Here is an 18064-nt window from a genome sequence, read left to right on the forward strand (position 1 = left end):
TAAGGATTGCTTTTGTATTTGTTAATGTTTTCTGTTTTTTATTCACTGTTTGCACCTAGAGGCCCATGTGAATGACATATTTTTATTAAAATCAAGAACAATATTATGTAAATTATGCCCCCAAACACCAGCTATGGCGTCTGATTATTTTAAGGCAGCTTTGGAAGGATTCATTTTAGTTTCCTAACCAAAACAAAGCATAAAGAAAAATGCACATGCTAATGGATTTGTGCTTCTCGATATTTGCATTTGGAGACAATATACCAATCACTTTTGCATAGCAACAACTGGGAGAAAGTGTATAATGTAGCTGATGTTCAATTAAATGTTCCCAATAACATAGAGCAATTTACTGAGGTGATCGACAATATAACGGAACCTTTATATGCAAATATTTTTAAATTAATTACAGGATATGTGTTGAAACATTCACGAGTATGCATGTACATGAAACATCCATATTGATGTTATTTCCTAAAAATTTGTTTTTCAGAACATTTTTTTTTTTTGTCTTTTCTAGGGCTTCACCCACGGCAGATGGAGGTTGCCAGACTAGAGGTCTAATCGGAGCTGTAGCCACCAACCCACACCAGAGCCACAGCAATGCTGGATCTGAGCCGCGTTTGTGACCTACGCCACAGCTCACAGCAATGCAGGACCCTTAATCCACTGAGCAAGGCTAGGGATCAAACCCGCAACCTCATGGTTCTTAGTCGGATTTGTTAACCACTGAGCCAAGATGGGAACTCCTCAGAATTTCTTTCTATGAATGTAATTATCACTCCCATTTTATCAGTGCACCACAATAAACCACAGTTTATTCTGTGTCAGGAATATTCAGCTACAGCATCATTGATATTCTGGACCAGATAGTTCTTTGTGGTGGGGACTCGTGAGTTGTGTGGGAATTCAATGCCTTTCCAAGGAGATAGAACTCAAAGCCTCTGGCCAAGACAAGAATTACCAGACCCTTATTGCCCCACCTCTCTCATTGTAAGGACCCCTCCCCCAACTTGAGCAACCTGTCCTACTCCTTCCTTCCCCCTACTACAAAAGGTATGTGGCCTACTCCTCACCCTACTGTTATAGGGGCATGATATGCTCCAACAGCTGGTAAGTGTATCAAAACACCCCTCTTTCCCAACCAATTAGCAGGTCAGCAGATATATCTTAAGACTTCTTCTCTTTCCCTGGGCTATAAAAACAGACAGAATCACACACTCAGGCCCAGCTGGCTCTCCCTGATCATCAGGAAGTCATCCCAATGTGCTGGCAGCATCTCTTATTGCAATAAACTTATCTTTCTTTCCACCCTGCTGTGAGTCTGTAAATTCTTTTTCCAACCCACACACAGACCATAACAACTTTAGGTGTTTAGAACCATCCTTGACATCTACCTAGAGACGGTAGTAATATCACTCTACCTAATTGTGTCAATCAAACACATCTTATCTTCAGACATTGCCAAATGTCCCCTCATGGTGCGACAAGGGGTTTGTACTTAGCTAAGTACATTTTCATGTAAATGGGTGCTTTTGTGTATATGGGGATATATAGAGCAATATTGAAAGAAGTTTCCCCCAGCCACAATTTTTGCTCCATTGGCCTGCCTTTCTGGAACACATATTCCACCTTCACAGCATTTTGAAACTTCATTATTTTGAAATACAAAAATCTTCCCATCATTGTTTTTATTAAAGTGACTTATGCATCTCTAATTTCTTTTTCCCCCCACTGACACTTCTGTCAGGATAAATTTCCACCATGTCAGCCTACCTCAAATGCTTTCCATGATCTCTCTCTAGCTTTTTTTACAACCTCGTTATTTTGCCATTCCCACACAGGTAATCTAAGCTCCTTGCGTACACAACAAACTGCAGTTATTTTCTTTATTCTTTACCTGTCTAATCCTTCATTTGGGTTTTGAACTTCAATTCAATCTTCCTCAACTCATTCCCTCTAGAAAATGTCAGGGACATTTGTTCCCCACAAATTTATCAGACCTTTATTACCCTATCGAAGGATGTAATTTTTTTTTTCCTCTCTATACTGGACTTCAAGCTACTCTATGTGTGTGTGTGTGTGTGCAGGCATGTGTTTAATTTCTTTGTCATGGGGACTACTGTACTATCGGCATATAACGAGGTGCTTTAAATGCTACTTTAATTTTTTTTGGCCTCACCCACAACTGGTAGAAGTTCCCGGGCCAAGGATCAAACCTGCACCACAGCAGTGACCTGAGGCACAGCACTGACAAACTCCTAAATATCACTTTTAAAAATAAATGTACCCCCACCTCTTTTAATCAAGAATACAGAATGAATCATTAACATAAAAATTTAGTTTTAAAAAGAAAGTCTATCAATTTTATCCAATATTTTCACATCAAACTCACAACATGAAATAGTTTTATTCCTAAAAGGTGTTGGCTCATTTTGGCAAATGGCCACATTTGTAAATAGGCTTTGTAATGCTAGATTTTAATATAGTTCAACAAATTTTCCTTATTAAGTGTCAAACATCCTATTAAACTATGGCATTCTGTGGACTGATGAAGCATAGTGGCCTTCCTCTGGTTGGACTAATAAGCATATCAACTTCTGCTTGCATCCCTTAATTTAAGATCAATTTCCATAACTGGGTTTATGCATGTTATTTTGCATATCTTGCCTATCCTGCTTCAAGTAATGTCCAGTTCTTGCTTTCAGGGTGACAGAGGGATTATCAACTGACAGGGCAATGTTTCTGCATGCAGAGGTGAAGCAGAATTGTTTAATACATATATCTGTGCTCAGAAAATGGTTTCTCTCCATGCATGAGTGCTGAGGCCATTTTTACAAACCTTAGAAACAATCATGCTTATATAAAAGGAAATGGAAACCCTTTACAAACATTACGTACATACCAAGGAGAATATTTATCATATTAGCTTTTGTTAAAATGGATTAAAACTAAAGAAAATGAGAATACAAACTTGACGGGAAAGTGCAGACAGACTTGTTAAGGATTTCAGCCTTTCTAGGGCCTTAGGATTATCCAAGGGTATAAATATAGGGTGACTAAAGAGTTTTATATGTTTATGCAGTTATTTGATTTTTGTCATAATTGAGACCAAAAAAACACCCTGTGATTATGCAAGGAAAGCTGTAATTATTGCTAGGCAAGATATACTACAATAACAAAATATTAGTTACTGAGCACTCACCAGCTATGCTAAGTACTTTCTGTCAATCTAATGTAATTCTCTCCGCATATGTATGTAATGTTATTATTCTTGTTCCTATATGCGATATTAAGATGAGTGAGGTTGAATGACTGTGTAAGATCACACGGCTAGGAAATCAAGTCACCAGAATTCCCATATCAGTTCTCCTATCTTCAGAGGTGATTCCCTAACTTGCCTTGGACAAGTCAGCATTTATTGAGTGACTACTAGTGTAGGCCACACTACTTAGTACTTTAAGCACATCACCTGATGCATTCTCACAATAAATCCAAGAGATAGATATTATATATTCTTTTACAAATAAGGTTAAATAATGTCCTAAAGACTTAGAGCCTTGTGACAGCACAAGGAGTCAGAACTGAATATTATTCCCGAACCCTCATTATTTTTACTGTATTTATACTTCTATTACTAAGGTAACAAGATTCTCTGCAATTAAATAATTTTCTATAAAATTTTCCAATCAAGTTCCCATTGTGGCTCAGTGGAAACAAATCTGATTACCATCCATGAGGATGCAGGTTTGATCCCTGGCCTTGCTCAGTGGGCTAAGGATCCAGGGTTGCCATGAGCTGTGGTGTAGGTCACAGACATGGCTTGGATCTGATGTTGTTGTGGCACAGGTCAGTGGCTACAGCTCTGATTTGACCCCTAGCCTGGGAACTGATATATGCCATGGGTGCAGCACTAAAAAGACAATTAATTAATTAATTAATCAATTAAATATTCTAGTCAATTATGCTCCCATATATTAAGTCAAATAGAATAATTTATCTGTGTGCTCAAAAGTACATTCATGGAGATAGCTACATGTATACTAATTTCAACAGAAACCCATCTGTTATTTACTCAGTTAAAGAATCAATTAGTATTATGATTGAATTGTATTAATAGAAAATAACATGGAAATGAAATATGTTAAATATTATTTTCTTCTTTTCAAATTAATGTGAGCAGCAATAAAATCTTTATATATATAAAAGGTGAAAGCGTACCATACCTTACTAAGCTATTGGCACTGTCGGGATCTTGTGCCAAAACTGTGCCGACGACAGTCCCAATCTTAGCGTTTTCATACACTTCCATGACATAGGAAGGCATGGAAAATAGTGGTGGTTCATCCACATCCCCAACAATAATCTTCAACATGGTAGCATCTTTAAAAGGACCCAAGTGAGAAAAGCGAAAGTCAAGATGTGTATTTGCTCCTTCTATGTTGAGGGTATATGACTTCTTTTTCTCATAGTTCAGTGGCTGTGGGAAAAAAAAAAAGATTTCCAATATTATGATTACTTTTCAAATAAACATTTTCTTTTACATTTTTAAATAAATAAACATGGGTAAGTTTAGATCAAATTATTTCCATTTATAAACAAACTATGAAATTCGTCTTAACAATAACTCCTAAAGCAGAAATCATGGAAACTCAAGTCTAAATCAGTTGTGATTTTTCGCAGCCATAAATGTGGTAACTAGAGGCAAAAAGATATTTCCCATAGTGAAGCCAATATGGCTTTTTGTAGGCTAAGTCTCTTCTAGAAATTTCTATATCCTCTTCATCTTAAATTATTAATTTTTAAAATATTTGCTACTAGAGTTCCCTGGTGGCTCAGCAGGTTGAGGACCTGGTGTTGTCACTACTGTGGCTTGGGTGGCTGCTGTGGCATGGTGTGGGTTCAGTCCTTGACATGGGAATTGTTACATGTCAATGGGCACAGCCAAAAAAATAAAAACCTCTAAACAATTTATTTTGCATCATTTATTTTTATTTATCATCATCTTTTCACCTTACTGGTTTTAAACTTGATACCTTATTTTAAAATCTGATAAATTTTTAAGATTTCAATTCAATGATATTTTCTTGAAATTTTAGCAAAAGATTTTATACAGACTTTTGAATTTCATTTTTATTGTTTTAATTTTATTTACTTTTTTACTGTCTTTCATATATTTATTTTTTGTTAAGTTCCTTTACTATGATTTTTGATCAACCTTGTCTTTTAATTATAGCTTCTGTTTGTTTATACTATTTAATTTTTTGCTTTGAGTCTAAATTAATAGTTTCTCATAATCTTTTTAGTCTTTTTTCTTTCTAAAACCATCTAGCTAATATTTATTTTTATTCTGTAATAACATAAAAAAGATTTATGGGAGTTCCCGTCGTGGCACAGTGGTTAATGAATCTGACTAGGAACCATGAGGTTTGCTTGTTCGATCCCTGCCCTTGCTCAGTGGGTTAAGGATCTGGAATTGCTGTGAGCTGTGGTGAAGGTCTCAGACACGGCTTGTATCCCGAGTTGCTGAGGCTGTGGTGTAGGCCAGCGGCTACAGCTCTGGTTGGACCCCTAGCCTAGGAACCTCCATATGCCGTGGGAGCGGCCCTAGAAAAGGGAAAAAAAAGAAGGTCAGTCTGGTGTTTTGTCCCAGGGAATAGATGGTCTATGATAGGATATAAAATAGTGAATAGACATTTATAGCACTATATATTTGGTGCTATAAGGCATTGTAGGTATCATGAAAATAATGATGTAAATTCAGATACAAGAATGTGTGAGCAGGTGAGTAATATTTCCAAAAGGAAATACATTTTTAGATAAGAAAAAAAAGTTTAAAAATTGTTAAACATGAGGCACATAATAGGCTCTGTGAGGCAAAATAAGCTTAGATTCAGGACTAACCATGTCAAAAGTCTCCATGCAATATTAATGCAGGTTATACAGAGATTAGCCTCTTATTTTGAGCCTATGAAGTACCTATAAGTGTATAGATTAACACCTATGAGAAGAAACAATAGATTTTTTTTTTTTCATTTCTATTTCTACCACTGATTTTGTGCTAGTTTGCTTCAATCATGCAGCCTTCTTTCTTGGCAGGATCAGAGAATGACCATTCCCTAAGGAGAATGCAGACATATTCCTTTACCCCAAAAGCCAGAGAAGCTGTAGGGTATCTTTAATGGGATTTTATAAGCAGAAGATCAGTCTTACTGTTGATTATTTTCCTTATCTATTCTGACTTGCCCTGGAAAATTGTCCTTCCCAGAGATTAGAGATTGTATAGAAGGAAAAACAACCATTTAATTTCCAAACTAGAGAAAAGAGCCTGGAACCTACAATACTTCTCAGGGATAGTAATAAGACAGGGTCACTACAACATTTTTAAGTGTTTGTAAGGTCAGAAACAAAAATTTTAAAATATTAAAAACTCAAATTCTTAAATGTGAACCATACGTGCCATACACATACATTTATATAAAATAAACATATTATGTATTCTAGATTTATATATTCTAAAGAAGGGCTAATTGATCTGTAGTTTATGATCCACCAATTGGAAGTCATTTCCTTCTCAGGAAAATTAAAACTAGAAATGAGTTGCCAAAGAAACCAATGTCCATCTTGTTGAGAAGTTGCATGACTTTTATTTGGACCCACAGATTTATTGCACCTTTTTCTTTCCTTGATTCCTCTCTCCTTAACATTAGTAAATAAGAATGTCTTAGACTAATTAAATAAGTCTCATCCAAATTTAAATCACCTGTCCCAGAAATGGTACACACTCGCTGTCTATCAAGAATAAGATGCACTGATTTGGTCCCCTTGGTATAGAAGAGCATGGGCTATCAGAATCCAGGTATTTTGCTCATGGAAAGCAACACCCTTGGTAGGTTTGCTGCTTAAGATCAATGTCATTTTTCAGACTCAACTTGCTGCATCTGGCAGATGTCACAATAACTAAGTTTCAATGAGAGCCTTTCTGACTCTCAATGAAATTCGTGGAGATCATTTTGGCCATCTCTACTCTATCAGATAGTATTATCAAGCTGTGCATACAGTATGACAGACATCTCTTTTTCCATTTTTAGCAGGTCCCCTGGCAAGGGGTATGTAATTTATCTTAACAATAACTTATGTACTGCTAAGGTACAGGCTGTTTATGTGAACACATGGTTTAATGTTGATGATTATCTCATATATATTTAACTATCCCAAGACAGAGATAATCATTTTGAAGGACTGGTTTGTCAGGCCTGGCAGATGGATAGATAAGGACTCATCTAGAGTCACTAAGGAGTGAGAATATTATTTCAGTATGGGTGGGAATTGAGAATCAGAAGAATTAATGCAGATGGAAATATTTTTAACGATCTTATGTGCAAAGAAAATGTGGCAGTGCTAAATGGCAAGTATAGAAAAACTGGGAAGAAATCACAATATTTATTCTTGGAGATTTCAGGGTTATATACATAACACAAAGTATATTAATTCAATGTTTTGTGCTAAAACTACAAAAATATATAGAAATTGGATTAAGGTTATAATTATTATTTTTCCTTTTACTACAAATGCTGGTAAAGCTGTATAAATAGTTATTTGTATCTTGCTAATAGATCTTTCAGTAATTTCCTAGTAATCTTTTGCTCCCAGGAAACTAATTAGGATTCTGCCATTGGGTTTCAATTTCAACTTATAGATAGATATATAGATATAGATAGATATTTAAATATATAAATTTTGTGACCACACCTGCAGCATATGGAAGATCCAAGACCAGGGATTGGTTCTAAATTTCACCTGTGGCCTATGTCACAGCTGCGACAATGCAGGATCTTTTAACCTAATGTGCTGGGCTGGGGATCAACCCCGCACCACTTCATTTAGATTCTTAACTCATTGGGCCACAGTGGGAACTCCCAGTAGACTTTTTATTACCTAAAACATAGTCTATCAATCACAGTTTACCAAGAACAGTGACACTTATTCTTTTAATATTTGGTTTTGATGTAGAGATAGTAGAGGAAAACATTTAAAAGAAAAAAAATAAAGAAAAATTTGCTCGGGCTAAGTACCACAGAAAGCAAAATCATAAAATGTCTGACTGAGAGTTTATAAAACACAAAAGTTCTTTTTCTGCCTTAAAACAGAACAAAAATGGATACAGAATAACTCCACACAGTGAGGCATAGTAGGAACTTGACAAGGGTGATTACAGAGCCAGAGATTCCTTATGAGTATAAGAAATAGTTTTTTCCAGCTATATCACATTCAAATTTCAACTGTCCATGCTTGTAGCTATTTTCAAGCTGGGTTCTGACACAATCATTTGGATTGAACAGATGATTAAAACAATCAAGCTGAAAACAAGAACTGGGGAAAGCATTCTTTCCTTTTGAGTCACCTGAAATCTCTTGGAAATAGTAGGCTCCAGTCTTTGATAACGTCCGCCATATTTAATCCATAGATTTTGCCTCACCAAGATATTTGGTGTGGGAATGGGAGTTTATAACTTGAATATAGTTTATCCCATTTATCAAAATTCCAAAACCATGCCAAATTTCTTTCTTGCTTGCTTTCTTTCTCTCTTTCTTTTTAACTGCAAGTCTAACTTATGAGTTCATTTATTATTTATTTTTTCTTTTTTACTATGCCCACAGCAGGCAGAAGGGCCTAGACCAAGGACAGAACCTGAGCCATAGCAGCGCCCAAAGGCACAGCAGTGACAACACTGGATCCTTAACCCACTGAGCCACCTGGGACTCCATCAGTTCATTTAATATGAGAAGTAGGTGAGCCTAAGGCAAAGGTGTTCTCCTGGAACTCAATAACATAATATTAATATCTGGGGATAAATATTCCAGGAACACTACAGTTTCTTTTATCATTTTTATAGAATTTGCTTTATATTTAATTCTCTGGACAAGTCTGAATTGTGGTCCAAGTTCTGAGAGTCAGAAACTGAAACTACCTCATCACTGATGCTCATAGTTAATAATCTCTATGATTATTGTGGTCAACTTTAGTAAATTAAATTTATTTTAAATAGCATATGTGTCAATTATCACATGGGATATGTTTTTACAAAGAAACTATCATTCATCTGGAATGAGAAATTAGCATATTTTAATTTTTAATTTTTTAATTTTAATATTTTATCTAGCAATGGTAATTATGATACAATCATAAAATCATAGCTGGTAACCAAATATATTAGCAAAACTAAACTTATGGTTACCAAAGGGGAAATGTTGGTGGGGAGGGATAAATTGTGAGGTTGGGATTGTTATATAAACACTACTGTACACAAAATTGATAAGTAACAAGGACCTACTGTATAGAACAGGAAAATCTACTCAATACTCCACAGAAATCTAAATGGGAAAAGAATCTGAAGAAGAATGGATATATGTATATATCCAACTGACTCACTTTGCTGCATGTTTGAAACTAACACAGGACTAACACAGTAAGTCAGCTCTACTCCGATAAAATTGAAAACAAATATACCAGCAACATATAGTTACCAACAAATATAACAGGGATATGTATTGGTAACTTCCAACTTTAAAGAAATAGATCAGCCTTAAATCATATGAAATTACTGATATCAGTAATATATGTTATATACTATAGGTCATTTCATGACTCAGTGTAAGATATTTATTTTTCTGACACTGAACCATCTAAGCATTTCTAGAATAATTCAACTTGTGATGTACTTTGTTTTAATGGAATGGTGCTTGAAATGGTTAGGTTCTAAAGGTACTCATACATGAGGTTGTTTAATATTTGTATTAGTTTATTAGGTTTTTGTATTAACACCATTGCACTAATTTCTGTGGGCTGTTATAACAAATTAGCAAACACTGGGTAGTTGAGAAAAACAGAGATGTGATGTATTCTCTTGCAGTTCTGGAGACAAGAAGTATAAAATTTGACAGAGCTAGGGCGTAGAGGGCATATAATCTGTTCCTCACCTCTACCAATTTCTGTGACCTGGCTTTCCTGGGAAGAAGATGCCCTGCCATGGTTGGGAATCTAGTTTACATGCTAATTCAACCCTTGTGGGATGAGACTCTAAATTTGGTCTTCCAAAATTTCAGCTCTGCACTATGGGTCATAAAGGTGTCTTTCAGGGGAAACAAAAACTTCAGGTAATTCATACTACAACTATTTTGGTTAAATTATGTATTTACCAGTATAATGTTCCCTCACTGTCAGTGTTCTAAGGTGTTTGTCTGTGATCTTCATGCTTGAATGACAATGCAATTGGATATAAAGACTTCGACTCTCAACCATCTTCCTAAGCATATTGTACGTACTCCTCCATGCATGTTAAAATTATCTCCCAAGAAAAGTGCTACCTAACCCTCCCCCACCTTTGAAAAATCAGCCCTCTTTTATCTGTGAGCTCATTAACAACTTAAGTAAACCTATACCATTAGCCCCTGACATCTTGTATTATAACAATGTATCATGCCTACTCAGTTTCCCCTCAGAGAAAGGATATGATCTAATTCATCTTCATATTTCAGTTATTTGGTATAATTCCTTGTACGTGGTAGGTAATTAATAGCACTTGCTCAATTTCAAATATAGCTTTGTTTAGAGTACAGAAAAATGCAATTACATGGTTTACATTTGAAGGATGGAAAATTCTATGTCATCTCTAGTTATCACCTAGTGCAAATGAAACAATTAACATATATTAACTCATGTAATGACCACAATTCCTGTGAGTTATAACTCTTCCCATTTACAAATGAGGAAACCAAGGCACAGAAACGTTAAGAAGCAACAGCCCATAAGTCATATACTCGAGTTTGAACTTGGTCATGGGGACTCTATGAGTTGCGCCTGTAAGCACTATGATATCCTGCCTGAAATTTAATTAGTATATAAATAATGTAATATAACATTCCAATTTGACACCTAAAAATGAACGGACTATTAGTGGAATAAAATATCCTCATTATTAAAGTACGTATCCATGATACTTTTAAGATTATTATTCATTATTTATTTATTTATTTATTCACTTTACAGCTGTACCTGCAGCATATGGAAGTTCCCAGGCCAGGAGTCAAATTAGAGCTGCAGCTGCAGCAACACCACAGCCATGGCAATACGGTATTCTTAACCTACTGAGCGAGGCGAAGGATCAAACCCACATCCTCATAGAGACAACATGGGGTCTTTTATCCATGGAATCACAGCAGGAACTCCTCTTTCGGGTATTTGTTATAACATGGAAAATGAATTATTAACTTCATTAACTATACCTTCATTAATTCTGGCTACCGAAACTCATAATATCTTTATATATAATTTCCTTAATTCACAGACTCACAAAGCTAAAAAACTGAAATGCTTTTCATGTAAAATCCTCTATCATCCCTGTTTCTGTTAGAAGTGTTTATTCTGGTGTACTTTTAACTTCCCCAAAAGTGAGGCTTTTCTTTCTTTTCTTTAGTTACTGCCCAATGTCCCAATTCAGTTCACTGTCAATGACTTGACTCCAATTTTTCTCTTACGTTTTAGTTTCTTAATTTTGGCCTATTACTCCTAGCAATTACTTTTACATATCATTGCTCTTTCTAACTTGTAAAATCATACTTCTCCCTCTTGTTAATAGGAACACATTTCACATTACTGTAGACGAGTTATCATCTTTCCCATCAATCATTTTTCTAGCCAGCTCTACATATTTGGAACTTTTTAATTGTTTCTCATTAATCACTTCTACCATTCATTAAATCACATTAACACATTCCTCCTCTGAAACTATATAACTATCACAAATAGATGTATACTGAAAACAATATTTAACCAAGTTGTTCTATGTTTCAATTCTTCTTGGAATTCAAAAAGGTCCTAAAAACTATTTTCCTATATAATATTTCCTAAATAATGAGATTCCATAGGACCTTTTTCTTGGTCCAATTTCTCTGTGTTGCCTTATCATCCATTGTGGGAATGGGAGGATAATAATGGGACTCATAGCAGCATTTTTATGCATGAAAAATGTCACATCAAATATGTAAAAAAAAAAAGGCCAAATCCTGGAATAGTAACAGAAATTATTACTAATTTTTGTTTTCTGAGAAAAATATGTACTTTAAATGATAGTATTTTGCCAAAAACTGCATGAATTTGAATAATGTTTCTTCAGCTAGACTTCCTTCTTATGCCATCATTTGTGGTCCTTGTCACAGGCCTTTCCTGGATGGTGGACATCCTGTAAAGACTGGAACACACTCAGAAGCTTTCCTATTGTAAATTTCTCTGTGCAAAAGAGTGTCATGCTCATTTAAAGTGTATAGTTCCAAGCTTATCAATACAAATAAATATTATATATTTGTGTACTGTCATCTGAAGACTGGGAAAATAAATGGAAGTATTTTATTCTAAATAAAAAATACACATATATTTTATAATATATATGAAGTATATTTACATATTTCATATTACATTATTTATATATACTTATATACTATCACATATATAGTGCATTATGTGTGTGGGTATTTCAATATACCCATACATGAAAAGTTACCAATAACTCATGAATATGGATAGCCTAACTCATCAAGATGTTTCAACAGATCATTTATTTCCAACTAATACACTAAATTATTTGTAGGAATATGTGTTACAAATTAACTAATGTTCAAAGTAGTTTCAACAGATCTGTCACTCCATGGCCATGCCTATAGATGAAGTTGTCCCAAAGCAGTCCTCTGTCATTGGGTATCATAAATACGGTGATAGATTTCACTGACTTGAAACTTGGACTTTCATCACCTTTTACCTGAGCAGTAAGACCATTTTCCAGACATTAAAACCTTTTAAGAATAAAAACAGTACCTTGGCTGACTTTTTTAATAATAAAATCCTTAATGAATGTTCAGTTTTTTGGAACTAGTTTGTTAGCACTAGGAACCTATTTCTTCTTAGGCACAAAGTGTGCTCCTGTATTTGCCCATGCATGCATTTGCAATGGGTCAGAATGCCTTATTTTTTATTGCACTTTCTGGTTCAGAGCCACAAAATGTTACAATCGAGTGGCAAAGAATATCCTGATTCTTATTCTGTCACTCAACACAAATCAAAGAAATGATAAAGAAAAATTCAATAAACACAATCCATGAAAAATTTTAAAATGTGGTTATTTGGAATAGATCTACTATGGTTATAGTTGAAAATATTTCATATATTTTTCTCTTAGAATTAATTTAAACTTTAAGATATACTTTTTTGTAATTTTTACATTTACTCTCATGATCCATCTCTAGTGCTTTGTTAAATAAAATGGCTTAATGATCCACACTGTTCATTTAAAAAAATTTTTAAAAATACAAAGTATTTAGTTGCAAAAGTGCTTAATAAATGCTATGGACAGGGAAACACTTGTAACATACAGATACACATCCATGAAAATTAGCAGCACATTCATGGTGAATAATTGGAATAATTTCTTTCTAATCTAACACCCCTAGAAGATTTAAGAAGGATAATGGAATTGTTCTTTTCTACAGTGAGAAATTAGTTAAATGCCTACCTTGAAAAGATAATTTAAAAGAGATTTGTGAATGAAACATAGCTGGAAAACTTATACTACAAAGACAATATTAAACTTGAACTTTAGGGAAAAAATCCTCTTTTACAGACGACTGAAGGGTAAGTAGGTCACAGGACACATGAATGGCAGCATCAGTATGTGATATAATATACACAAGATATGCCATTCTTTGTGTGCTTACAGGTGAAGTGCATAACATGAAATAATGGAGGGTAGTAAAGATACCACATGGAATGATCTGGAAGGTATAATTAAAATTTGGGGAAAATTGAGGAAGAAAAGTAGATATTGGGGTATTATTGTAATTATTAACCATACACAACCTAGAGCATTACTTTTACCTTATTTATCTATGTGTAATAATCACTTTGTAACAAAGAAAACTGAAGATTAAAAGACTTTAGACAATGTCATCTCTCTTAAAAGGCAAGAGTAAAATTTATATTTCATCTGACAGTAAAGATTGCATTTTCCATCACCCTTCATTAATTTGAAGACCGAGTTTAAGATTTTTGGCTTCAAATAATAGGCATTATATTTGCAATTAAATATACTTGAAGAAGAAAAGTAATGCTACAGAGAGTATTTGCCAAAAGTTAGGAGAGCAAAAAGAGTGGGAGTTTTGAATTTAAAAAAAAAAAAAAAGAAATTGGAACAACTGTTAGAAAGAATGCAAATTGATTTAAAGACCAAAAGAAGAGAATTCAAGAAAGCTTGCTAAGAATCACACCCCTAGCTACAGAGGTTTATGTCAGAGGCAAGAGTGCATCAAATTGCATTCATCCTTATCTTTCTTCCCCTTTCCACCCAGTCAGGCTCCATTAAACAATGAATGAAAGTTATCAAAGTATATTTACAATGTACCACACCATGGACCAGTGAATTCAACGGGGCAATTTTCTGATGGAGGCGTGATGAGACAGGAATGTGCAGATGCTCCTGCAAGCAGTGCTGATTTTGATGTTTGGGAAGATTAGCTGTTCTGCCTTGCTGGCTAAAGTGAGCCACCTTTGAGATTAAATAAGGAACAGGTTTGAAAGGACTGTTTTATCTATTTCCTGCCATCTGAATGAGTTCCTCCTAAAAAGTAAAATCTACAGAGTTATATAACTCAGTTTTCAAACTGTACTTATTTATAACATAAAATACATAGCAATGGAGTAACTCTGAGACTGATAATCCTAATCTGAAGGACTAAGAAATTAGATAAATGCAAATATTAATGCATTATAGAGGAAATATAGATTACTATAGAAAGTAAATTCAAGGGAAAAAGTACAAGATAATTTGGACTCCTTAAGTGTCAAGGTTATTTTTAGCATATCATCACTACTATCTCCACAATTAAAGCACTTGAATTTGTCTATTGCATATGTGTATGTGTGTATGCAGTATAGAATAGAGAATGTCAACTGCATACATGTGCACACATAAGACCATATACTATTTTGCCTTAATTTTTCACAAACCACATCAAATCAATTGAGGACATGCAGGGTGGTAAGATTGCAAATGTCCCTAATGCCAAAATATACACTTGTACTTTGAATTATGGGTATAATCACATCATCCAACACTATCCTCACTTTTTATAAATATGATTTCCTACTTTATAAAGACAGTAATTCTCAATAGGCAAAGATCCCCTTGTCCCCCTCCCCCACCATATACTCCAAGTAGATCATTGTAAACTCATCTGCAAACATTGATTTCTCCCTCCTGTTTGATTTTGACAGCTTGGGAGGAATAGCTATCATAGGTTCTTTCTTTCCATCTGTGATCAGGTTCCTAATATAGTGCACCTCTACCTCAAGGCATCTTTCTAATTCAATTACCCTCTCTTTAGTATCCTCAGTTTCTTGTCTCTGCTGACTTTTTATCCATCTGCAGAGAAGCACACGTTCAGCCTCCCAACTTACAATTAAAATCTTCATTTTGTGATATTCTCATTTATTTGCTTTGTGAAGCTTCTTCCCTCACTTTACCACAAAGTTTTCCAAAGAAGATGGTGTGTTTCTTTTTCATTTATTTCTCCCACTTCTCAGCTTCCCATTCTTATCTTCCCCACCCTAAATGTGTTCTCTCATTCTCTCCATTGTAGCAAATTAAACAAATATATTTTTCCATCCAAGTGTGTAAAACGAGTAACTGTTCAGACTCTGAAGAGATGGACTCCTGAGTTCAATTTTCTGTAAATAAATTTTTACCTGGGTATAATTCTTTATCTCTCTGTGATTCAGTTTCTGTTTTATTAGTGAGAAAAATAATACTCCCTATATCATAATATCCTAGTTAGATTTAAAGGAATGCTAATAGATGTAACAGCTCAATAAAGGCTTGAAAAACTTGCTTAAAACCCATCCTGACACAGAGGAAACCCTTAACAAAGGTTCTCTGCTGTTACTATTATTGTGATGACAATGATGATCCAGATGCTGATGCGGATGGCAAGCTGCAAACTGCTAGTGACAATCACCCTGTCCTCCCTTTTGCCAAATCAAATGAGTATTTATAGTCCTAAATTGTTTTAAATTTCTAGAATGCTTCATATTGTTTAGTGACTGTCTTCCTTCTGTTTATCATTCCTTGGGAATTATCAATGATAAAATTATTTTCTATTCTTTCAAATTTTCTTCCCAAACTCTATTTCTTTCCTCTCCTCTCTTTGCTTCTTAAATATTGGTGTTCCCTAGGGATTGGGATCCATCTTTCAGGAAGTAATTTTCAAACACTTACCGGGGATTTACAAGAATGAAGGAGCCATCCAAGGAATGAAAAACAGGCAATCCTCACTTCAACTTTTAATCCACGTTACATCCATTACTCTAATGCTCATCGCATGCCTACTCTGTGTCAGAAAGCATGCGAGACATTGGGAATGCAGCGGTGAGTTAAAAAATAGTCTTATCCTCATGTAGTTTATATCAACAATTAAAGAGAAATTATTAACATCAAATGAAACCTGGTCATTTCCTGCTTAGATTGCTTCACTGGCTCCCACTGGGTAAAATTTAACAAGGTGTTGTGTGCTTTCCTACGCACTAACTCCCGCACTCTCTTTGCTCCAGAATCAACAATGTTATTTGGGTTCTTAATGTGCCATATTCCACTCCCCTCAGATTCTTGTTGTGTACTCTTTCCTCTTCCTAGAAATCTCGTCCTTATATCCTTTACCTACCCAGTTACCTTAAGCTTCCTTCTGTTCTGTGTTCAACCACTGCTGTATTTCAGACAGTACCAAATACTCTAGATTCTGCTTTCCCAATAGTACTGTACAACTGCCCTTCATATAACAGTTTTTATTATCGGAGAATGTATATGAGGGAGTTCTATGGTAGTTCAGCTGGTTAAGGATCTGGTTTTGTCACTGCTGTGGCTCGGGTCACTGCTGTTGTGTGGGCTTGATCCCTGGCCCAGTAACTTCTGCATGCCACAAGTGCAACCAAAAACAAAAACAAAAACAAAACAAACCAAAAAGGGATGCATGTGATAATTGATTGGTGTCTCTCTACTCTACAGACTGAAAGGTTTATGCAGGCAGAGACTGACTTTGGCTCTGCTTATGCTGGCATGGTTCATGTAGAGCACAGTAACTGGCACATAAGAGGCACTCAAAATAAAGATATAGAATGTGACTCTCTTAAGACATTTTTTGACTTGAGTTTGACAATCTGAGAAATTAAAATAAGAAAATATTTCAGGTGAAGATATCACTATTTTATACAGACTTGTGTTGACACATTCTTTTTTTTTTTTTTTTTTTTTTTTTTTTTTGTTTGCCACAGCAATGGCATATGGAAGTTCCCAGGCCAGGGAACAAATCCAAACTGTATCTGTGACCTATGCCACAGCTACCACAATGCCAGATTCTTAACCCACTGTGTCACAGTGGGAACTCCTCTTTCTTAAGTGTTACATATGTTAAGTTCTACATTTCAGGTCCCTTTTGTAGCATCCAAAAGATGTATTAATTAATGGCATTTTATTTAGTGCAAATAGAAAAGTATATATAATACATGAAAATAGATAACTAGATTATAGATAGCTACAGACTAATAGGTAAACAGATAGATAGGTAGATAGATAGGTATATAGATAGATAGATAGATAGATAGATAGATAGATAGATAGATAGATAGACGGATTCACAGTAGAACATCAGAATAAAATTTCTAAGCCTGTGTTCTGAACATATCATACAGTAGAATCATCTGCAGTACTTGTTAAAAAATCCAATTCCTTACCTTCACTCCAGCCTTTCTGAATCAAAACATAATGAAGGTAAGGCCTTGGGATTTGAATGTTACTAGATTTCCAAGCTGAAATTGTTAAACATTTAAAGACTGAGACATATTGCATTAGGAGTTACATTTAAATCCTTCTTCGCTAATTGCTTGTGTTCCACTTCATTTTTACAAGAGCATGAGCAATACATTCTTTTAAAAGCAAAAAGCAATAGATTAAATCCAGTGACAAATC

The 18064-nt window shown here is 34.9% G+C and overlaps 1 protein-coding gene across 20 annotated transcripts in view; it reads right to left on the bottom strand.

The window, feature by feature from the left end:
- Positions 1-18064, bottom strand: part of CDH18 (cadherin 18) — a 1020178-nt gene that overhangs the window by 89093 nt on the left and 913021 nt on the right. For all 20 annotated transcript variants that reach the window (XM_021076971.2, XM_021076969.2, XM_021076964.2 and 17 more), the window contains one exon: positions 4227-4480. In XM_021076971.2, coding sequence (XP_020932630.1) covers positions 4227-4480 — 254 coding nt within the window. The remainder of the gene's footprint in view (positions 1-4226; positions 4481-18064) is intronic.

This window comes from Sus scrofa, chromosome 16, assembly GCF_054392235.1.
Source record: "Sus scrofa isolate SSC_HxYL_T2T_F1_AM1 chromosome 16, Sscrofa_HxYL_maternal_Yorkshire_Landrace_v2.0, whole genome shotgun sequence".
Lineage (NCBI taxonomy): Eukaryota > Metazoa > Chordata > Mammalia > Artiodactyla > Suidae > Sus > Sus scrofa.